The sequence below is a fragment of the Monodelphis domestica genome, chromosome 1 (genome assembly GCF_027887165.1).
Source record: "Monodelphis domestica isolate mMonDom1 chromosome 1, mMonDom1.pri, whole genome shotgun sequence".
In the NCBI taxonomy this organism is placed as follows: Eukaryota; Metazoa; Chordata; class Mammalia; order Didelphimorphia; family Didelphidae; genus Monodelphis; species Monodelphis domestica.
In genome coordinates, this window is record NC_077227.1 from 30,033,666 (window position 1) to 30,057,862 (window position 24,197).

Consider the following 24,197-nt stretch of genomic DNA (forward strand, 5'->3'; position numbering starts at 1 on the left):
GGACGAATATGCCTTTTTTGGCTGGGTCCATTCTACTAGAGTATAACCCTTGAGGTGACCCATTCATAAGAGAGCAAGAGCCAGGAGATACCTCCTCATGATGGAGTAGTATTGTTCTTGTAGGGTTGCTCGGCTATTCCTTGGTGGCTTTCCCTGGGTGTGTTTTGGGTTCCTAGCTTTAAATACTAGGTCTACTCCTTATTGTACATTGTCATTTTTAAAAATTAATATCCAATACTCCAAGTATTATATTTAATAATATTAATTAATACCTAGCTTGAAGCAAAAGGAAAGTAAAAGGCTAGAGAAACCGAGAGAGCTCACCAGCTTTCCACGGGGAAAAGAGGACAAGGGAGGTGTTACCCACAGCTCAAAACCCATAAAGTAAAGGACCCATGTAAACAAAAAGGGAAAAGGGAATTTGAGGATGAGGAAAGAATGCTGGGAGATGAAGTCCAAAGGATAGAAAATTTCCACTTATGCAACATCAATTGGCTTTACTTTACCTTTCCCTGGGCCTTATTCTCCTCATCTTTTTATTATTATTATTTTTTTTTTAATCCCTCACCTTCCGTCTTAGAACCAATACTGTGTGTTGGTTCCAAGGCAAAAGAGGGGTAAGGGCTAGGCAATAGGGATTTAGTGACTTGCCCAGGGTCACACAGCTGGGAAGTATCTGAGGTCATGTTTGAACCCAGGACCTCCCATCTCTGAGCCTGGCTCTCAATCCACTGAGCTACTCAGCTGCCCCTTGCAAATCTTTATTTTTTAAGAATGGACTCAAGTTTTAGAAATAGTCCCAAATCATTCAGAATGAATAAGGTGAGATGGACAAGGTAAACATGTTTGTTTTCATTTTTTAAAATTATAACCAATAATACAGTAATTAGACTGATTATATTATTTCCTCTGCCCAGAGGCAAGGCCAGGAGCAGTGACTTGGGCTTCAGTGCCAATGGGATGGCCCTATCTGAGCAATGGCAATCTGGAAGGGTATTGAGGGGCCAGAAACAATTAGGGGTGACGAGGTTAAGTAAGAGGAAATCGAGGGCCAGGGCCAGATGCTTGTTCCAGCCTTACAGTTTAGAAATGTAACAGTATCAGAATCCAAGGGAAGAAGAGAGCAAAATAGTGCCCAAGGTTTTCCAGGAGTCCAAGGAACTAAGTGACCAAAAGGCTACAATTCCAATTTGATTTTGAATGGTATTATGCGTCAATATCCCTTGACTCCCATCCCTAGTGACTGACTGTCCCTGCCCTACTTTGCTCTTCCCTCTAAACTTCCGTTAGGGACAACTCCCATGTGCTTCTGGTACTTTCCTCAAAAGAAACTTGTTTGCAAAGTGGCTGAGTCTGCTTTTCTGGTGGACATCCTAAATGAGTTTGGAAGATAATGCCAGAAGACTTGGGTGAACTTTTCTTTGCTTTCTGGTATGGTGGGAAAATTATTGGATTCAGCAAGAGGCCAAAGACTTGGGCTCCAGCCCCAGGTTTGAGACTCTACCAGTTGTGCGACCTCGGAAGTTACCTAACCCAAATGCTGGCAATTCTTACCTCACATGGTTGCTTGGAGGCCGGCAATTTAAATAGTGAAGTACAGGCAAATTTTAATCAGCCTCAGTACTCTGTAATTATACCACATTAAAAAAACAACCTTTAGTTGATGGGGATATGACTGGGGATGTAGACTCTAAGAGATCATCCTAGTGCAATTATTATCAATAATATGGAAATAGATCTTGATCAATGACACAAGTAAAATCCAGAGAAATTGTGCATCTACGGGAGGGGGCAGGGGATATTCTAAATTAATCAATTAAATAAAATTTTCCAAAACTTAAAAAAAACACCACCTTATGTTCCTTGTCTAATGATCTAAAACAGACACGGACATAGATACATTCCTAAGCATCTAGACACAAGTCCCATAAAGATCTTTTATTTTCCTGGAATTTAGAGGCATGCTTTTCAATTTTCCTTATGAAATGATTATAAGGAATGAGAACTGCTTCTTTGTGAGTTTTTAAATGTGTTTGTTGACAGTTTCTGGTTTTGTGTCACTCATTTTTATTTTTTCTATAAGTTTTTCTTTTCTATGAATATAAATATTCACATTTCAATAAAATACCCAAAGAACAGAAGACAGTTGTGAAACCACACAATTCTGTTACATACAACTTGAAGCTTGATTTTTAACATATTAACACAATAGTATCAACATTGCCCTCCTTTTTTGCATCCCCTTTGGAATTTCCGCTTCCTTCTTTGTGTTTTAAAAAGCTGCCTTTTTTCCCTGTTTTTCTGTTACATCAATATCTCTTCCTGCTGATTCTCCCCTAGAAAGCTTCCCAACCCCACTGGAAAGTAAAAGCATTTTAACAAATATGTACAGTCAAGCAGGCAGAAATTAACTTCAGTCTTCTGAGGCTAGCATTGGCCAATACATTGATTAGACTTCTGAAGTTTTTCTTCGTATATTTTTTCTCAATATATCTCTTTCCCTTGTCTTCCAAGAGACCAATCCTTTCCATATAACAAATAATTTTAAAAAAGAGAGAAACAGTTCAGCAAAATTGACCAACACAGAAAAAGTATAGCATTATATGCAATGTTCCACCTCTATAAGAAGGTAATAAAGATACAAAAATATTCTTGGGACAATTAGGTGACTCAGTGGATAGAGTGCTAGTCCTGGAAACAGGAGGTCTTGGGTTCAAATATGGCCTCAGACACTTCCTAGTTGTATGACCCTGGGCAAGTCACTTAACCCCAATTGCCTAATCCTTATTGTTCTTCTCCCTTGAAATTGACACTAGATTCTAAGATTTTTAAAACAAACTAAAGTACTTCTTTATAGGAAAGAATTCAATAAAGTAAAGCTTTCAGTTTAGTACCGGAGAATGGAATCCTGCAGTATAATAATTCTTTATTATTCAAATTTTAATTTGTTTTTTTTTTATTTTTTTAAATTTTTTATTAGTTTATCAATTTTTTAAATTAGTTTATCAATTAGAAATGATTTTTATTTGTAAATCTAAAAATCCTCCTCTATCTGAAGCGTCCATCATTCATATCTACTCTTTATTGACATGGAAACGCAAATGATATATTTTGTTTCCCATCAAGGTTCCAGACTTTTCTGCAGTGAGCAGGAATATCCAATTTGGGGATCAGCTCAGATTTGCCATATAGCATATTTGTAATTGCGATCAATTTCTATTACAATTGAAGTACATGGGGGGCAGCTGGGTGGCTCCATGGATTTAGAGATTGGAGGTCCTAGGTTCAAATCTGGCCTCAGACACTTCCCAGCTGTGTGACCCTGGGCAAGTCACTTGACCCCATTGCCTAGCCCTTACCACTCTTCTGCCTTGGAAGAATACACAGTATTGATTCCAAGATGGAAGGGAAGGGTTTAAAAAAAAAACAATTAAAGTACATGTTCTGTCACTATAACTGTGTCATTAGGTTGTGAGTTCCTTGAGGGCAAAGATTGTCTTTTGCTTCTTTTTGTATTCCCCACATTTAGCGCAGAGCCAGGTTCATAGTAGGCTCTTAATAAATGTTTGTTGATGGATTGATCTGATGTTTCAAATCACGTGGTATCACAGGATTGTTATGGCAAGTGCCTGACACCTAATAAGTGCATAATAAATGCATGTTTCTTGTTAACTGATTGATTCACGTCTGGGTTCCCAGTTCCAGTCAAATATCCTGCAGTTTGTATTTATTTCATAATTTATCAGATCACAGCGCTAGACCTTTAGAGGATCTCGGATCTAAATTAGGTTACCATCACTATTTGGCCAAGAAAATATCTCATTGGGGGTTTTGCTCTTAAGAAGATGTGCTACTCCTCACAAATGATCCTGTTGCTCTTTTTTCTTTTTCTTTTTCCTTTTCATTTCATTAGCAGTATGCAAGACGACAACATCGAAGCTTCCACGTCCATATCTCAGCTTCTAAGGGAAAGCTATTTAGCTGAAACCAGGCATCGGGGAAACATTGAGAGAAGTCGGGCAGAGGCTACCCCGAATCCCTTCCATTTTAGTAGCCTTGCTGGAGCTGTTGGAGGAGGAGGAGGAGGAGGAGGTCAAGATGACCTTCCAGATCTTTCTGCCTTCCTGAGCCAAGAAGAATTAGATGAAAGTGTCAATCTGGCAAGGCTGGCCATCAATCAAGACACTAGAGAGAGCAAAGCTGATGACTCCCCAACCAGAAAACATCTTTCTTCTGATCAGCTGAAAAATTCCACCAAATCAAGTCCTGAAACTAACTTCTACCAATATCATCCCGACTCTGAGGCCAACGCCAAAGAAAGCACTCAAGAAACGAAGAAGCCTCCGTATAGTTCAGAAACGCAGTCCAAAAAAGTGTTCTTAAACAAGGCTGCTGACTTCATTGAGGAGCTCTCTTCCCTCTTCAAAGCTCACAGTTCCAAGAGGATCAGACCTCGCTCCTGCAAAAACCACAGGAGCAAGTTGGATCCCCTAAATAAAGCCCCCCAGGAAAACTGCACCAGTTTTTCTGGCCTGTCTGAGAGGCGAGAAAGATCATCTATTCCCATTCCCATTCCTCAGGACACCCAGGATAATGAAGTCAACCATGCCCTTGAGCAGCAGGAGGCTGAGAGACTTCAGGAACTTGAGCTAGCTACCAATGAGATAACCAGTAGTGATGCCACTCCAGATTCATCGCCTTCCTCTTTGTATTATGAAGAGCCTCTGGGCCAACCACCACGGTTTACTCAGAAGCTAAGGAGTAGAGAAGTTCCAGAAGGAACTAGAGTGCAGTTGGACTGTATAGTAGTAGGAATCCCACCGCCTCAAGTAAGGTAAAACTATCCCACTCTCTTCGCCATTCATTTCTAACCATTCTGTGTTCTTCTTGTGACTGGGTTTTGGAGTAGTTGGGGAATCGGTTATTTCTATCGATAAAACAGTCACAACCTGAAGCCCGTAGCTACGAGAATGTATTGATTGTCAATATCCATTGGGAGCCAGTGGTATTCTTTGACTTTTAAGAGAGGGCATGATTATATTATTTGTGGCTGAGATTTTATTAGAGAATTATAAGGGGTAATGTTCCATACTTCGGGATTCTGATTATTATGAATTACTTTTAATCTCTGGTTAATGGAATATCAGTCACTCCTAATAACATTAATTTGTAAAGAGGCTCATTCATTCTTTTAAGCCTCGACCTAGAGTATTCATAATTGACTTTATTTCATTGTTGCTGATACCTTAAAGACCTACCTCCTTAACTGGTGGCTTAGCACCTATATAATATAATAACTAATTTTTGCTAAACCCATGGGCATTTTATAGAATTGAAATAGCCATATGTTCCATTTATCTGATGTAGCATCCAATATTATTTGTGCATATATTTCTATATTATAAAATATAAAATTAAATGACATATCCAAATTTCTATTCATGCTTTAAAAAGATAGGAATACTCAAATAAAAATAATATTCCAGACTTAAAAGATAATGAATGATTTAGCTCTCAAATCAGTCTTTCCATATAAATAAACATTTGTTGAATTAAATTGAAATTGGACTTAAACATATAGTTTGATCATTGCTAAATGCTCTGCTATAGGGAGCTGGGTAGCTCAGTGGATTGAGAGCTAGGTCTAGAGATGGGAGGTCCTAGGTTCAAATCTGGCCTCAGACACTTCCCAGCTGTGTGACCCTGGGCAAGTCACTTGGCCCCCATTGCCTAGCCCTTACCACTCTTCTGCCTTGGAGCCAATACATATTATTGACTCCAAGATGGAAGGTAAGGGTTTTAAATTTTAAAAATAAATAAATAATTGAACAAACAAACAAACAAATAAATAAATAAATAGATGCTCTGCTATAGTCCAGACATTTTTCTCCAGGGCATTTCACCAATCTACTAATCTAGCAATCCTGGCAGAAAGGAAATAAGGTTTAACTGGCTTGACTTATTCTTTTTTTTTTTTTAAACCCTTACCTTCCGTCTTGGAGTCAATACTGTGTATTGGCTCCAAGGCAGAAGAGTGGTAAGGGCTAGGCAATGGGGGTTAAGTGACTTGCCCAGGGTCACACAGCTACAAAGTGGCTGAGGTCAGATTTGAACCTAGGACCTCCCGTCTCTAGGACTGGCTCTTAATCCACTGAGCTACCCAGCTGCCCCCTGGCTTGACTTATTCTTAATGAACCTTTCCAGCTTATAATATATACCTCAATTTTCTGATTGCTTGAAAATTATCTCTAATGATCTATTTGATAATTTTTTATTAGGAATTAAAATCAAGTTTATCTAGTTGGAAATTCAAGTTAGAAGTACGTACTTTTTTTTCACTTTTAAAAAACTGAGTCTCATTGCCCAGCATGGTACAAGAAACGACAGGTAATTAATAAGTGCTAATTGATAGTTGAGTGGCAATATGGAATAGTGGATAGAAGTCTGAACTCAAGTCAGGAAGACCTGAGTTCAAGTCCCACTTTTTATACTTTATAGCTATATGACTTTTAACAAGTCATTGAACCACACTGAGCCTCAGTTCTCCCAGTGTCTACCTTGCAAAATGTCTATGAAGCTCAAAAAAAAAAAAAGATAATCTATGTAAAATGCTTTGCAAACCTTGAAATTCTTTATGAAAACCAATTCTTTATGATCATTCTTTTCCCTCTATCAGTCCTATGGCTCCTCACTCTCCTTTTACCACAATTGCTTAGCAATCTAGCATTCATATTTCTAACACTTATGATGAGTCTTTTCCAGGCCATGTTGAATCACAGTCCGCTAATGCCAAAAGAGATTTTTAACATCAGGTTCCTTCTTACAGAAAATCGGCCCAGAAAGGTTTAGTGACTCAAACCCAAGACTTTCAACTTAAAGTCAAGTTGTCTTTCCACTAAACCACACTCCATGTCTTTAGGAAGACCTTAATCTCTTACCATTATCTCAATTATTTTGACTTCTGCTTCCATGTCATTCACTTTTAGTCTGTCTTTCACAATCTGAAAATTGTCCTCCCTGGTAGAAAAAACAGAAGCAAAGCCAAAGAAGTCATCCCCTATTTTCCATATTCTTTTTCACTCTTGACTTTCTGCCATTTGGGCCCTCCTAATTTCCAAACCCTACAAGGTTTGAGAATTCTTCTTCCTGGATTGTAAAATGACGCCCATTCACATCTCTACTACTGCCACCTTTCGGGCATAGAAATAGAAATCCATGGGAGCTAATGAGATCAGCAGGTGAAATGGTATAAGAGAGAAAAGAAAAAAGGGCCCAGGACAGAACTCTGAGAGACTTCTTTCTACAGAAAGAAGAAATTTGCCTGAGAAATTCTTTGCTTCTTAATACCTTAGTTCACATTATTAGTGCATTAAGTCAAAATTTTTAACTTTGCATTTAGATCAGGGCTCAACTAGTTTCCTCCTAGATAGTTCTTTACTTCCAGGACTGGAATAAGATGGGGCGGGTGTTGGTTCTGTCCTGGAAATTGCTGCACTATTAGTTGTGCAGAAGGTCCAGATTTGAGAGGGACAGGGTGGATTATCTACCTTACGTTTGTATAGAGACAAGAAGTCACCTTCATACAGAAGGCTGTATGTGAAATAGTTTAGGAGTAAGTCTGAAGAAGTAGGTGTGTGTCAATGCCTCCCTCTCCAGTCCTTTTTCTAAGAAAAAAAAATCCTGATTTCATGGTGTTTGCATAAAAGTAGAGAGTTGTCAGTCTTGCTAAGTGAAGCAGACTTGAACAAGAGGCAAACTTATACCTTGACAGATAGTTAAACTACAAGTGCTTTTTTTCTATTCTGGTTTTATGTGTAAAATCTCATTTATAATGTTTACAAATCACATGGAGAATTTATTTTTCGGGCAGTCATTAAAACATAAAATAATGAAAGGTCAAGAATTTGTCCTGGCATCTAAATTTGAGGGCTAGCTCGTACATTTAAAACAAATTTGCTAAAATCTCCTTATAACATTATCATGATATTATCTGAATTATCATGAAATCAATTACTTTAATTTCAATATTTCTAGGGATCTGTGACCATATTGATGTAATCACTCCCTCCATTAATGCAGATCACAACCTATCCAGGTATTCTGTCAGTCTGACTCTTGTTTCTTTCCTCCTGCAAATCTTCTACAAGGTATCCCATTCAATTTACTCAGGACTGTTTTCAGCTCCCTTGAAATTAAGTCAATATCAATGGATCACACTGAATAGATATGTTATCCCTTGCTTTTCCTCCATTGACAGTCCACCTGATTTTCTACAAAGAACTAAATTAATGTATACTTTAATAGTCTATGACTTCAATGGAAGAGTTAGGTCCCTAAGGGGAGGATGAAGAAAAATATTGCTTAAAATTAAAAAATAAATAAAACCAGAAATTTTTAGGCTTCACAGAAATCATATATATATATTTTTTTTTTCCAAAAAGAGAGTTGGGAGATGTTAGACCAAAAATACCATCAAAAAAAAAAAGAAATGAATTCTATTCTTACAGAGGGGAAATTCAAAATTGTGGAGGTTAGAGTCATTTCTGAAAAAGGTTTTGATGTATAGTCAGAATACTGAGTCATTAAAGAATGATGAAAATCAGTACCAAATTAATAGAAAGAATGGAGACAAAGCAATATATAACTGAAGCAACTCCATCCTGACCTATTTAAATAGCCTGTTTAATGCCAGAATAGGAAATGGATAAAGAATAAATATCAACATAGAGTATAATCATTTCCTATAGACATATAACCTATATATAAAATAACCATCACATCCAGGAAACTTAAAAAAAAGGCAATAAAAACTCTTTAGCCAACAAATACATTTTCTCCTTCCCAGTGGAGAACTACAGCAACTATGGACAAGACTAGTACAGAATATACTCATATGTGAAATCTTTCAGTAGAGAATGGTAGAAGATTAAGCAATATCACTTCCCAAAAAAGCAAGAAGTAGGGGTAAGAAAAACAAATGTATAGGAAATGTGGCAAGAAACCAGTTAAGCCAGATCATCTTGAGATCTGGAAGAAACTAGAATGAGAACAATGATCATAGGAAAAATGAAAAAGACCAATAGGTTTAAATTACAAATGGTTTGTTTTACTAAGGACAATGAAGCAATCACATTTGGACTCTAATATCACAGTCTCTGGCTATATGAGAAAGTAGAAATTGCACTAAAAAAAATGAAGATGGGAGGAAAAGCTAGCCAAGGCCATATCTACGGGGAAAGTCTATATTGGAGGCAACACTATTTTGAAAATGTTGAAAGAGGGATTTATTCTCAAGACTCATAAAAGAAGGGAGGATATCAAAGGTTTTGGGGGGAAATCATAGACTTCATTATTATACAAAAAATACCTGAGAATATATCAGCAATTATAGGCATATATGCCTATTTCCCCTTCAACAAAAATTTTATAAGAATAATATTGGGAATTCATATGAGACGGATAGAAATAGGCTTTTGAAAGTGACACTCAATTGTAAACCAAAGATCCTGCTGTATTATTTGTTGATTCTAAAGCATTTTACTCAGTAGAACAAGATATATCCCATCAGTGCTATAACTAGTCAGTCCAAAAGCTGACCAAGTAACACAAAACATACCTTGGGAAAGCAGAGATGGTGGGATATAAGGGGAGATTTCAAGGAGAGATCTCAGACCTCAAGACATAAGGCCCCATGAGGTAAGAATTTGGGACACTGCAGGATAATGTGGAAACTGAGAATCTGGGACAACAGGAGGTCATTGTCAGGAGGCTGCCACTAGGGGAGAGAACAGTACTGACCTGAAGAGGAGCTCAGTACAGTATGGTCAGACACTGGGAATATCTGGTAAGTTCCTATTTTAACTTGTCAAAGGAGTACAAGTGCTTCCAGCACTCTTTAAATTTTGGCCCCATGGGGCAAAACTCTGGCTTCCCTACCCTAATTGACTCTATCGCTTTAAAAAATTATATAAGATCCCTTGAAAGATGCAAAAACAGAAGTTGCTTTTATTCAACAGACCTCGATAATGAATCGATAAAGTGAATCGTCAAACTTTGTCAAAGATGTTTGCCATGAAGTTTGTCTAGTATAGAATCCAAGGGGAAAAAAGTATTCCATGGTGATGTGAGGTCTTCCAAATTCTTCTATTTGTAGATGATATTGTGCTGATTGCACCAAGCCCTGAAACACTGCAAAGTTTCCAGAATTAACTTAATGATCACTCAAAAGAATTCAACCTAACTATCCACATAAAAAAGTGGGTGAAGCCTATTGTCCAGCCTATGATTCACTTGTGCTGAAGACCCACACACTTAGCCCATCTCTACACATATCTTGGACATATGCTGTACATGGATGATAAACTAGGCTTAACTTTCTATCTTAAAATCAATTCTGTGTATTGGTTCCAAGGCTGTGTGATCAATGGAGTGATCATGGATAAGCAATGGAAGTTAAATGACTCGCCCAGGGTCACACAGCTAAAAAATGTCTGAGGCCAGAGTTTAAGCAAGGACCTCCTGTCTCAGTCCAGGACTGACCATTCAGCTGCTCTCTGCTATACTTTTAATAATCCTGAGTTTTTCCCTGAAACAAAGGTCCCTCCTTTTATATCAGTATTCTTCCTGTGATAATGAATGGATGTAAGACATGTAGAATACTACAGTCTTATAAAAATTAAAATAGTAGCTCACTCAAAGTCCAGCAGAGATATCTATAGTATGTGTATGAGTAGACAGTAGTAGTGATGTCAGTCTTTAATAGAAAGGGATTCCTGAAGGCCCCTATTCACTTATTTGTGCTGAATTATATTTTTATTCATTTCATTAAGCATTTCCCAATTACATATTAGTCTGGTTCAGGCTACACTTGGGTGCTTGGAGGAAGAGGAGGAGGCTACAAATTTGATACCTCCTACAAAGAATTAATCAGGGAAAGTGGTATAAAAGATTTTGGAAAGTTATAATAAGATTGCCTGATGGTTGAGTAAAAGGAAGCTAAAACTGACAGAGAACCTACATGTTTCACTGGTATCCATATAATATCAAAGGATCTAAAGGCTAGTCCCAGCATGTTGGTAGATTTCTGGGGTAGGACGTGAGGATATAGAAAAGACTCACCCAAGTTCAGAAGGCACAGATGGGTTATGATCAGAACTACTAAAGAATCTACTCTAGCAAAATCACAGATCCAGCCAAATATGAATGTACATCTTTCCATTCATTATCTTTTTTTTTAAACCCTTACCTTCCATCTTGGAGTCAATACTAGGTATTGGCTCCAAGGCAGAAAAGTGGTAAGGGCTAGGCAATGGGGGTCAAGTGACTTGCTCAGGGTCACATAGCTGGGAAGTGTCTGAGGCCAGATTTGAACCTAGGACCTCTCATCTCTAGGTATGACTCTCAATCCACTGAGTTACCCAGCTGCCCCTCCATTCATTATCTTTTGTGGGACCTACAACTTCTGTTCTTCAGTAACTGGCATGTTCCCATATTCACATCCATATAGCATTACTGAAAAACTATTAGCCTCAAAAATATGGAGCTTTGTTTCAGGAAGATATTTGGGATCCTTGAAAGCACTGTGAAATTTCCCAAAATGCAACCCAGCCTACTCTTCTATCTTTTCTTGTATGGACATCTATTTGGAATATTTTGAGTGATTGTGGATCTCAAGTTGGAGGCTTTGCAATATTCCAGGTCTTGATATTGTCCTCATAATGTCATACATAAGTAGAAGTGTCTGGAAAGATATAATCAACCATAGGAAATATCTTTTTCATCTTGATTCTGCATTGGACATACTCAGGACATAATTTAACCCCTCTGGTAGTGGGCATATGCTGCCATGTTTTATTCCTCATTTAATATTAATAACAAAAAGATCATTGAACAAAATTATCAGCATTGTTGAGTCAAGAAATCTTGTGTGATTTTAACATATACGTACGTGGGAGATGCCTTGTTAATGGAGAGCCCTTAAAGTGGTAGTTTGCTCTACTGAACCAAATGATTCTTATAGTCAATAGATAATAAATACCATTAGGTCTTACATTCCTTTCTAATAAAGTGTTGGTAGCTATAGAATGTTGTTTGAAAAAATATACCCATTTTCCCATCTTATTATGTATGTCTTTGCTTTTTGGGTAAATTAGTCTCATAAAAATGTTGTAGAGATGGGAAAGTAAGCATATGAATTAAATGTTATTGGTAATAATAATATCCATTATTTTTCTAAACCTGTAATATCCTCTTCTATTTCTTTTTTTTTTTCCTCTTCTATTTCATATAAGCTGAGAATCACCTTCAGTGGCCCATAAACTGTGCCACTTTTTGCACAGACCGTCCCTGTATATATTTGGACTTGTCCAGTTGCTTTTCCTATGGTCCTTGTACATTTATTTTTAATGCTATTTCTTTTTAATATTCCCTACATGTTGGAGACTAAGATATTAGAGCCCAAATGTAGTGCTTGTACTGTCACAGTTGGATAAAACTATTTGTTTCAGAAATATTTAGAGATCTTCTCTATTTTTCTCTATTATCCTTCTCCCACTTTCAACTTGAAATATTCTCAGTGTGATCATGTTGAATTTAAGGCTTTTGTGGCACTTTCTCTAAATTGCTTTTCCTCTTCATTGTTTCTCACAACCTCATGTATTAATGTTGTTCATAGTCCTTTACCATTCTCCTCAGAAATATTTTACAAATGAATTTGTTTTCCAAACAGTGTTGTTCTTATTTCTTCTAAATCTCTGTTTGCCAGAGATCAAATGTTTCTTAGATAAAGCAGTTTCTAGGTCCTTCTGGCCTTTTAATTTTCTTGACGGATTAGCATCAGTTGACCTCCTTAGAGAACAATGGTGATCATCTATGTTGGTGTTGAAACTATTTTAATTGCATTCATTATATTATCATTTGGTACTGATTTTCTATTTCACTTTAAAAAGTTGATAATCTGATTTTACAAAGGCAGCTGATTTGGAAATGACTTCCACAATAGCAACTAGATATTTCTTGTCTTCTCTGATTAAATAGAATCTATTTTTTTTTTGCATGAAATTTCTGGTGGTTTTTATGTTTAAAATCTCCAAATTCTATCCCTGAAGAATTTTTCATGATGTATCAGTATGAAGCTTCCCTTTAGCCTACAATACTTTGGTTTCTTTTGGTTCTTAATCCTCAGTCTTAATTTCTGAATTTTTTTTAACCATCTGCCTCTATGCCTCCCTTTGCAATGAAGTAGTACAGATTAATTGCAATTGAAGGCTTTAATTGCAAACTGCATGGAATATCATCCTCTGAAAGGAGTTTAACTATAAAAGGAAGATGAAATATAGGACAATAGCTAGCAAGCATGGATGAATCAAAGGTGGAGGGTTTTTTAAGCATGAAGGAAAGATGCTTCCTATAACAACTGGCGTCCCATGCCCCATATGCCACAAACTCTGCGCCTCAGTCTTTGGACTTCAAAGTCATATGAGGGTACACCGTAGATGAAAACACACAAAGACAATTGTCATTCTCGGTCAGGGAGAGACTACCACTATGGGGAAGCAGTCAATAGACAAGAGAGATTGAAGATAATTGATCAGCTGATAATGATAGAAAGGATAGTCTGCTAGAGAAGAATGAATAGAATGGAATTACTTATGCATATCAATAGGCTTGCCTTGGAAAGAAGGGCCACTTCATCATGTGAGACAAGGGGCGGGGAGATAGTGGCAGAAGGCATCTATGAGATATAGATAAGGAAGAGAAAAAAACAAGATCTTGGTGAATGGCCTCATTTTTTTTCAGTAAAATATGAGGCTGGCGTCTCAACTTGGGTGGGTAGGGGAACTATAAGAGATTTGAGGATAATTGAAAAGGCTTAAAAGAGGCACTGTGATAAACTGGAAAGTGAGTTAATTGTTGTTCAGTTGTATCTGACACTTCATGATCCCATTTGAGGCTTTCTTGGCAAAAATATTGGAGTGGCTGGCCATTTCCTTCTCTGGCTTATTTTACAGATGAGGAAACTGAGGCAAACCAAATAAGCTAATAAGTGTTTGAGGTCAGATTTGACTCTGGCTTCAGGCCCAGCACTCTATCTACTTCACCACTTAGCTACCCAGTAACTAAATTAGAGAGGCATAAAAGGATCACCTTGCAGCAGTTAAGGTTCTGTTGAGGTTACATATCACACGTTTGTAATGGATCCAGTCAGCACAGCTTCCTGATTTTCCACAGCTTCGTTTAGTAGCACATTTGTAAGAGCAAAGACAAGAATGGCGGGAGTGATCCAACAGAGACTTGAGAGGGTAGCATTGGCAATAAGACAAGGAAGTAAGGGTTCAAGAGAAGAAGATGGCATTGAATTGGAACAGTGAGGAGATCAGCCAGGCAAGATTAAAGGAGGATGAGACCAAATTAGCAAAGGCCTTGAAAGCCATTCAAGAAAGTGGGGAACTCACTGTGGCAGAAAATGGGAAGCAATGGAAGATTTTTGAGCAGCAAAGTATCATGATAAAAATATATCTTTTAAATATATAATCATATTCCATCCCCACCTTTTACTAATCTTGTACCTTTTGGATAAAGTATACTCTTCCAGAGCCATACATAGAATTGGTCCCATCTCCCTAAGTCTCAGTGAGAAAATACCTCTAAACTCCAATTTGCCTTCTTATAATAAGATCTTCATGATATTTTTAAGCACTTTGCTAACCTTAAAGCACTACATAATGGCAGCTCTTATTATTACTAGTTCACCTTGCTTTGAGCATCTATGTTTAGACATCTGATACCATAGATTCTATGTTTGATCACTTTCTTGGATATTTGTCTCTTGTAAATTTCTGTCTCTACTGTCTTTCTTCTTCATATATTATGGTTAATCCTTAGAATCTAATTTGGTAGATGTATGTAGGTAGTTCCCCTCTCAGCTTTCCTTTTTGATTTGAAATGCTTTTGATTAGATTCGCTAGATTCCAGACAAATGCCTTTTAATGAGCCCTTGTTACAGGCACTCCATCCCTAACCGAAAGCCCATCATTGTTATATTTTAAGCTATGATCCAGAAATCTCAAAACCAGATTCTGTCACTATCTTTTTAGTCAACTGTTCATTCTCCAAATTTGTCCTTACCTTAGACTTCCAGCCATGATAAAAAAAAAAAAGAAAAATGCCACCCACACCCTGAAGACCTTCAGTTTCTTACCTAAAACTTCAAAATGTGGCTTTGAAGAAAAGTTTTATTTTAAAGAGAATTTTACTTTTTGTGTTGATGTATCCAGTATTGAAATGAGACCAGAACACTTACAAATGGTTGCTAATGTTAGCCTCTTTTTTGACTGTGTGTTAAACTTGGCCACATAGTTTTATGGGACCAGAGAATAGCTCACACAGAAAAAGGACTAACCTCTATCATCACTTCCGCACAGATGAAAGGATTTACAGGAATTCCCAGCAAATGGTTGATTCCCTTTTTTCTCCCCCTCCCCCACATCATTCTGCAAATGCTCTTCCTAAGAATGTACAGCTGAGCCTTTCAGAAGGATGTCTGTTCTCATGTAACCTTCTAAAGCTGTGCAAATGAACTTTCCCTAGAACCAGAGGATGGACTCTGCTGCAGCTTTCTCACTGTACAGCTCTTCATTCTCCCTTTCTCATTGTAAGTAGTAGTCCCAAGGAAAAACTAAAGAAAGAAATTAGGATTGGGTGGGATAACTAATGGACTTGTTCTACTGTAAGAGATAAAAATGTGTCTCACCTAACATAGGTGGTCCATCCATGATCATGGCACGGAAGGTTCAGCTCCGTCTTCTAGTCATATTCTAGACCCTACTTTGAATAAAATTATATTTTAATGGCTTTTTCCTTCCACTGTTGCTCTTAGTTAAAATTATATAGCTGGGTATTAAGGAGGTTAAATATTTAATTAACTAATTATTTTATTATCAATTAATTAAAGGTATTAAGAGGAATTTAAGACACTACATGTAATTGTCATTTTAATGAATACCATGACCATTTTAATCATTCGGATCATTGAAAACTTTTATTCTGTTACCAAAATTTCTATGTAAAATTGTTATTTCATTCCTTGCCTATGGGTGCTTTTTTTGTTAGAGAGCTGCTTAGTTAATAGAATTTTCAGTTCTCTGTGTCCTTTCCAAAGACCAAAGAAAACAAAAACCCTAATGTATCTTAGGTGTCTAGGGGGCGTAATTTTATCCAAAAGATTTACCACCTCCACCTCTCTTTCCTACCCCAGTACTTGAAACTAACATAGATTCTCCTGGGCTTTTAGGGATGAATTCTTCTTTGTCCTTTGGGTGTATCCCCAGATTTTCCAAATCATCAGACGCATTTAGGCTGGGTTTTTTGAAGCTCAAATATTGGGATATTCCTTGGGCTATGACTGCTTGTTTAAGGATATTCAGAAAATGCATGTATTTTACTTATAAAGGGCAAACCATGAATTCAGTAATATCCATGAATATGTTAGCTAGTCTGAGAACTGGGTCCTGAAGGAATAGAATCACAAGACAAGTAAATTTTGATAAGGGCAAGTGATTGAGAAAGATTCATTGGGGCAGCTGGGTGGCTCAGTGGATTGAGAGCCAGGCCTAGACATGGGAGATCCTAGGTTCAAATCTGGCCTCAGACACTTCCTAGCTGTGTGACCCTGAGCAAGTCACTTGACCCCCATTACCTAGCCCTTACCACTCTTCTGCTTTGGAGCCAATACACAATATTGACTCAAAGAAGGAAGGTGAGGGTTTAAAAGAAAAAAAGAGAAAGGTTCATCGTAGGGAAGTCTGGCCAGAGTAGGATACTATATTGTGATAAGGAGGGATAGTTACAAAGACAGGTACTACAGGAGGGCATGAAGCTCCTGGGGATGAGGAAAAGGGCCTTACAGGAGGCATGCAGCTAAATTTAACCTATTTATCAAGTTTTTCTGTGGCCAGCCTTGTTCTAAGTGCTAATCCCCTCTTATATAAATCCTCTCAAAGCCAAATTATTCTCATAGATTTCCATAGAGTTCATATTGTTCTTCCCTTATGTCATGCCTAGAATTAGGTGTGTAAAAGATGGTTTTCATATTATTTAACTGCCTATTGTAAGATGCAGATAATAATAGCACCTCTTCCCCAAGGTATTATGAGGATAAAATGGGATAAAAGTTGTAACATGCCTTGCAAACCTTAAATGCAATATAATGATAACTTTTAGTCATAGCAGTGTTTTTACTTTTTGTATCTTGTTTGTAATATTCTAATTGGAGAAGTCTATGATAGATCTGGAGGTACAAGATACAAAAGATTTTTTCATTTTCTTTGGTGTTTGGAAAGGACATAGAGAACTGAAAATCCTATGAACTACACTGTTCTTTTTTTTTTTTAACCCTTACCTTCCATCTTGGAATCAATATTGTGTGTTGACTCCAAGGCAGAAGAGTGGTAAGGGCTAGGCAATGGGGATCAAGTGACTTGCCCAGGGTCACACAGCTGGGAAGTATCTGAGGCCAGATTTGAACCCAGGACCTCTCGTCTCTAGGCCTGGCTCTCAATCCTCTAAGCTACCCAGCTGCCCCCTAAACTACTCTGTTCTTTAACCAAAAAGCACAGAATTCAAATGAAAGGTTACAAAGAAAGTTTCATTGTTTGGGAGTGTATATAGACAAAGTTGAACATCAATGTGGCAGCTCAGTAAGATCTAAGGGAACATTTGTATAGAAGAGCTATTTAGGTGCCTGGAAAGATATAGAAACAAGCCTGGTTTATACAACACATTTTAGGCAGTCAAACTCCCTCAAAGCGTTAATAAATTTGTTTTAAAAAGAGCCTTTATTAAACCAAATTGGCCGAACTGATCTCAGTGCAAGCTTTTCTTTAGCCACCCTGCCTTCCTGCTTTTCTTTTCAACTTGTTGCAATGTGAAGGGAATGCCTGGTGTGCCAACTTGAGATTGTATTGATCCTCTCCTAATAGGCTAGTAATCATTCTGGTTAATAATCTTTGTGGGTAATGGGCCCCAATAATATAGTTAGATGTTGGAATCCTGAATTAAAAGTGTCATAATATTTATCCAGACAGCAATTCAGGTCCAAGTAAGAAACAGCCTAACATCAGGACTGAGAGATGCAATTAGAAAGAAGACTCAGTGTCTGAGAAGTGTGTGTCCCTCTGATCTCCTCCTAGCTTAATAGATAGCTTTGTAATAGCTAGTCAGATCAACAGACCCAGCCTCTATCCCTTGGCTGATGGGAGATGGAGTCTTCTTCATTATTCAGAGTCCCCATATTTTCCAAACCACTTGATTCATTTCCGCTGAGTTACTTAGGAATCACTTCTGATATCTACTAGCATCCTGTAAGTGTCCTAAGAATTGAAAGCCCTTAATTCAAGGCAACCTGTCAGGACATTTCTATGAGAGCAGATATAAACAGAGGCAGGTGCTTAAGTACAATATATTTTCACATCACATCATCCTCAAAAGTCTTCACCACAACTGACGAAGTCATAATGACATCTGAGAGCTACAAGAACTCTTCCATTTCTGAGCAGTTCAGACAAGCATCTGATTTGGTTTTAAGGCTACAATAGTGGATGCTGGGTATATTTTGTATCTGGCTGACCTGCATAAAACTCTAGATCAGGAGGAAAATGTTTGTGAAAAGGAGTATTGGCATTTTTTGTTTCCAAGTCATTATCCCTGTGCTGATAAGGATGCTTCCACTATAGACAGAAAATGTATTTATTGCCTTGCTAAGAAAGGAGAATCTGATCCTCTATAGGGTCCACATTTTATGTTTTGCTTACACTTCATATGTACTACAAGGCTTGTGTAAATTCCACAGGGTTTTATGGGGATCTCTACTTTTTAGACTACTTCTCTTTGTTAGACCCATTTCTAAATGACAGTAGTAAACATGTAATTAAAGAGGTAAGAGTGAAAAACAGTAGTTAAACCTAGTATTTCCTAGTCAAGCCCCATGATTCAAATCTCAGAATTTTCTAAGCAGATAGAGGGGTCAAAGGAGTTACTGGGGAAGTAATAAAGGATAGTTTTAGTGTCAGAGTGAAGAAAATGACCCAATTCTGGAGGAGAGCATTGGGGATTTGGGTTCAAATACAAAAGGACATGAATTAATCTGTACTGACTATAATGAATTAATTTCTACTGTGCCATTACTGTGTGTCCACCAATGTGCTAGAAATTATGAGATATGCAGGAGAAGTATGATATATTACCCATGATCTCAAGGAAATTGCATTTTAGAATTGAGGACTTTTAATATCGGAGAAGTCTTTGAAAAGATCTACTTGCTCCTTCTTAGTTCATCACAATCTGGTTCCATTGTAACTTTATAGGTTTACCAAAAATTCCCTTCATATTAGAACTCTTTCTCATATACGCCTTTCTTTTCACACCAGGGAAACCGAATTTCCCCTACAAGGTACTGTACCCCTGACTTCCCTCTGCTCAGTGGGCAAGAAGACGAAGTAGGCATGCTTCTTGTGGCTCATCTCCACTTAGATTCTTTCTCTACCAGTCACACAGTAGTCTTTTATTTATTGAGAATCACTCCATTCAGATTGCTCATACTATTTAGATCCTTGTAACTGACTTTTACTAGCATCTAGATCATTCTTTCTCCTTTTTCAAGAAGTTCAGTACCTGATTTACAGTCTTCCTCTCTGCCCCTTTGCTTGTAGACTTCAAATTATATGTTGAAATCCTCCCAAATAACCTTGATTCACTTGATCTCTACCCTTAGTGCTGCCAAACACAGGTTATATTCTTATTTCAACTGAAACATAATAGATTCTCTCTAGCCCCTTATTTTAATTCTGTGTATGTCTTTTTGTTTCAAGTTTGTCTCTCATAAACAACATACTGTTGAATTCTGATTTCTAGTCCATTCTGTTATCCACTTGTGTTTTATAGGTGAATTCCTACCATTCTTACTCACAGTTATGATTGTGTATCTTCCTTCATTCTATTCTTTTCCATTTGTCCTTCCTTCTTTTTTTTTAACCTGTTCCCTCCTCAGAAGTCTGTGTGGTTCTAACCACTGCCTTCCTTAATCTATCCTCCCTCTTTAGCATCCCTTCCCCTCTTAGTTCTCTGCTGAGTAAGATAAATTTCTATACCCAACTGTATGTGTGTTAGTGCATGTATTCTTCCTTCTTTGAACCAGTTCAGATGAGAATGAAGTTATGTGTTGTCCTCTTCTTTCTCCTTGTCCTCTCCACTGTAAAAACTCTTTCTTGAGCACCTCTTTTGTGTGAGAGGAATTTTCCCCATTCTTCCTCTCTCTTCCCCATTCTCCTAGTGCCTCCCTCTTTCTTCACCTTCCCATTCTTCTTTTGAAATCATCTAAACATAATAAACACACATCCATTCTTTTTCTCTAAGCAGACTCATCTATCAGTGCTAATGATGATAAATTTCTTGGGGGTAACATTTATTATCTTCTTATATAGGAGTGCCCACAGCTTAGACTTATTGCCATTTATGATTTCTACTTCGTGTTTACCTTTTTGTGCTTCTCTCAAGTCTTGTATTTGAATATAGAATTTTTTATTCATCTCTAGTCTTTTCATCAGGAATTCTTGAAAATCCTTTATTTCTTTAAATATTTATTTTCCCCTTATAATATTATACTTCATTTTGTAGTTGTAATCCTAGCTCCTTTGCCTTCCAGAATATCATATTCCAAGCCTTCCACTCCTTTAATATAGAAGCTGCTAACTCTTGTGTGATCTTGATTGTGGCTCCATGGTACTTGAATTTTTTCTTCCTGCCTACTTATAGTATTTCCTCTGTACTGAAAGATCTGGAATTTGGCTGTAATATTTCTGGGAGTTTTCATTTTGGAATCTCTTTCTAGAGATGACTTGTGCCTTCTTTCAATTTCTACTTTGACCTTGGATTCTACAATATCTAGACAATTTTCCTTTATTATTTCTTAAGGTATGTCTAGGCTCTTTTTTTAACCATAGCTTTCAGATATGATTTTTAAATAATGTCTCCTTAATCTACTTTCCAAGTCAGTTGTTTTTCCTCTTAGCTGTTTCACATTTTCTTCAATTTTTTTCATTCTTTTGACTGTAATGTTCTTAATGTCTTGTAGTCACTAGCTTCCACTTGACAAATTCCAATTTATAAGGAATTATTTTCTTCAGTGAGGTTTTGTATCTCTCACTATTTGGTCAATTCTGATTTTTTTTTTTAAACCCTTACCTTCCGTCTTGGAGTCAATACTGTGTATTGGCTCCAAGGCAGAAGAGTGGTAAGGGCTAGGCAATGGGGGTCAAGTGACTTGCCCAGGGTCACACAGCTAGGAAATATCTGAGGCTAGGACCTCCCATCTCTAGGCCTGACTCTCAATCCACTGAGGTACCCAGCTGCCCCCTAATTCTGATTTTTAAGGAGTTTTCTTCAGTACTCTTTGCATCTCTTTTACCAAGTTATTAATTCTCTTTTCATAATTTTCTTTCATAGCTCTCATTTCTTTTCTAAATTTTACCCCTTCTGCCATTTGATTTTTTTTAAATTGGCTCTCTTTTTAATCTCTTTAACCTCATCTAGAATTCTTGTTGGGTTTGTGTCCAAACTGCATTTTGCTTTTAGATATTTTTAAGTCATTATCTTCAGAGTTTGTATCTTGAGTCCTAGATTTCTCCCCCACTATCTTTCTTTTCCACTTTTATCCATATGCTATTGAATATACAGGAGGAAGTCACACAACTTTGCTGAGTGAGTCTACAAATTTATGTTTTATATAGTCTCATCTGATTCCAAACATCTGTACCATCAGTCCCTATATCTGAAGGGGATATGTTCTGAGACCTACCAAGTTCTATTGTTTGTGGGAGCTATCATCTAGCATAGTGATTGGTTCTCCGTGGTTTGGAGCATGTGACTGTGTGGAGGCCTAAATTTTGAACACTATCCCTCTCCGATTAAAGACTTGGTTTTTCTAACTATTTAAGAGTTCTGTGACTTTTCCAAGTTAACACTTGTGACCTTGATTGCATCCTCCTATGAACTTGCCACATTGGTCAACTTCTCTCTTCTTTTCAAGCTCTCTTTATCTACTCACTACTTTTCTTTTGTTTATAAAAATCCCCAGATCTCTCCCATCCTTAAAGGACCTTCATTTGATTCAGCCAGCCCCTTAAGCTCCCTTCTTCCAAGGGCACCACCATTCTTCTAGTCACCCAATTCCTCAGCTTTGAAGTTCTCTTCAGCTTTTCTCTCAGACTCGGTGACATAGCATTGTGTTCTTTAACAGTGATGGACAGGCTTCACACCAAGAATGTGAAGATTTCCTGTGGCAGAACAGGCAAATGAGAACATTGTGTTCCAATGGCCACAAAGGTGGCCATGAGACATCAAAGAAGACAAGGTCATCACTGCATCCCAGGCCATCACCAGTCAAACTGATATTTGTCATGTCTTTGAACTGGCATGACTAGTGATGTTGATGATTCTATGCAATTCTGCCTCACTTAAATCCAATTCATGCTGAAGGCAATCACAGAGCCTCTTCTAGGGCAAATTAGGAACTAGGTGTAGGCCAGGGTGGAGTAATTAAAGTCTAGGGCCTTAATTCCCCTCCACCCACCCACCCAGAGGCTTGTGCCTGTCCCTTAAACTAGCTGAACAAGAAAAGGGGGTTTGAATTGCTCTTGAGGGAATCTTTGATAGGCAAATCTAGTATCAGCTCAGCTCTAATCAAAAAGACACACAGTAAACAGATCAGAAAGCTACAGAAGTTTTAAGAGAGAACCACTATCAGCTTCAACCAAACATGCCTCCTCCCAGAACTCCTAGAACTCTCTTACTAATGAACACAGGGGTTTCTGGGTTGATCTTGCTTTTTCTGTTAATCAACTTGGACTTTCTTTTAAAGCCCTTATTTTTCCCATTCATTAGTCCTTTATTTTCAAGTTTCTTGATTTCACCTCTAAATTTCAAGATTTCTTCTTTTGTACTTATTTTAGTGTTGCTATATTCTTCATTTTCTAGTCTTTTTAAATTGCTTCCACAGTGGATTGACTCTCTCATTCTATTTTGTTAAGAGATATCTTCAGAGAGATAAGTTTTCCCTTGAGGATAGCTTTAGCCGTGACCCATAAGTTTTAGTATGCTATTTCACTATTATTATTTTTATCATAATTATTTAGGTTTTTTCTGCTTTGTTGCCACACCTTCTTTTTACCTAAACATGATTCCTTATATTCATCCCCATCGCTCCGCTTACATATATCCCTCATAGCTTGAGCCCCCATCACAGTTTTCTTGTGCTATCACAGACCATAACCTCCAAATTAGTCTTTCTGTCTCCAAGCTGTTCTTTGGCTAATTTGACCCCCTCCACCCAGCTACCCCATGGATATTCCTAAAGTCTGGTTCTAATCCTCTCTCTCTATTGCTCCAAAAGCTACAGTAGACGACTCCAAGTGCTAGGATCAAATACAAACTCTGTATTTGGCCTTTCTACACTTACTGAATAGAACTTGGTCACATCTATATATTCCAGCCAAATCAATTCACTTACCATTTCATATACATAACACTGTATCTTGTCTCTCATGCCTGTAATGTATTCCTCCCTCACTTTTGCCTCCAAAATTCCTAGTTCCCTTTAAGGTTTAGTGTACACACCACCTCCTACCAGACTCTTTCCTTTCCCAATCTTTATCTGCCCAGCTGCTAGTGCCCTTGTCACCACAAATTACTTTATATCCATTTATTTTTCTCTACATCTCGTTTCTGCTTCACAGGCTATAAACTCCTTGAAGGCAGGCTACTTGATTTCTCTTTCTTTGTATCCCCAGTTCCTGGCACATGGTAGATGTGAAACAATTTATCCAACACATCTATTTAGTAGATGATCCCTTTCCACAGCATCCCCAACAAGTGGGCGTCCAACTTCCTCTTGAACTCATTTACCTAGGAAGGCAGTCCCCTCTATTTTTTAATAGCTCTGATCATTCTGAGCTGTTCCTTCTACTGAGCTGAAATCTACTTCTCTGTCACCTCCACTCATTGGCTGACTGATGTTCAGCCCTCAGGCTCAAGAAGAATCACTTCCAAATCACAGTTGTCCGGGAATTTGAAGTTGGTGGTCCTGTCACTGGAACTCCTCATATGCAGCCAAACTATCTCCAGTTCAATTCAGCAACAAGCTGAAG

General features: G+C 37.6%; 1 protein-coding gene across 9 annotated transcripts in view; it reads left to right on the plus strand.

Moving 5' to 3' along the window:
* The window catches only part of MYPN (myopalladin), a 124,495-nt gene that overhangs the window by 34,776 nt on the left and 65,522 nt on the right, over positions 1 to 24,197 (plus strand). For 6 of the 9 annotated variants that reach the window (XM_056796081.1, XM_056796073.1, XM_056796078.1 and 3 more), the window contains one exon: positions 3,914 to 4,834. The exons of 2 other annotated variants lie outside the window; for them this stretch is intronic. In XM_056796081.1, the coding sequence (XP_056652059.1) occupies positions 3,918 to 4,834 (917 nt within the window). In that variant the 5' untranslated portion in view covers positions 3,914 to 3,917. The remainder of the gene's footprint in view (positions 1 to 3,913; positions 4,835 to 24,197) is intronic. One more of the 9 variants, XM_001369418.4, reaches the window with a different exon arrangement.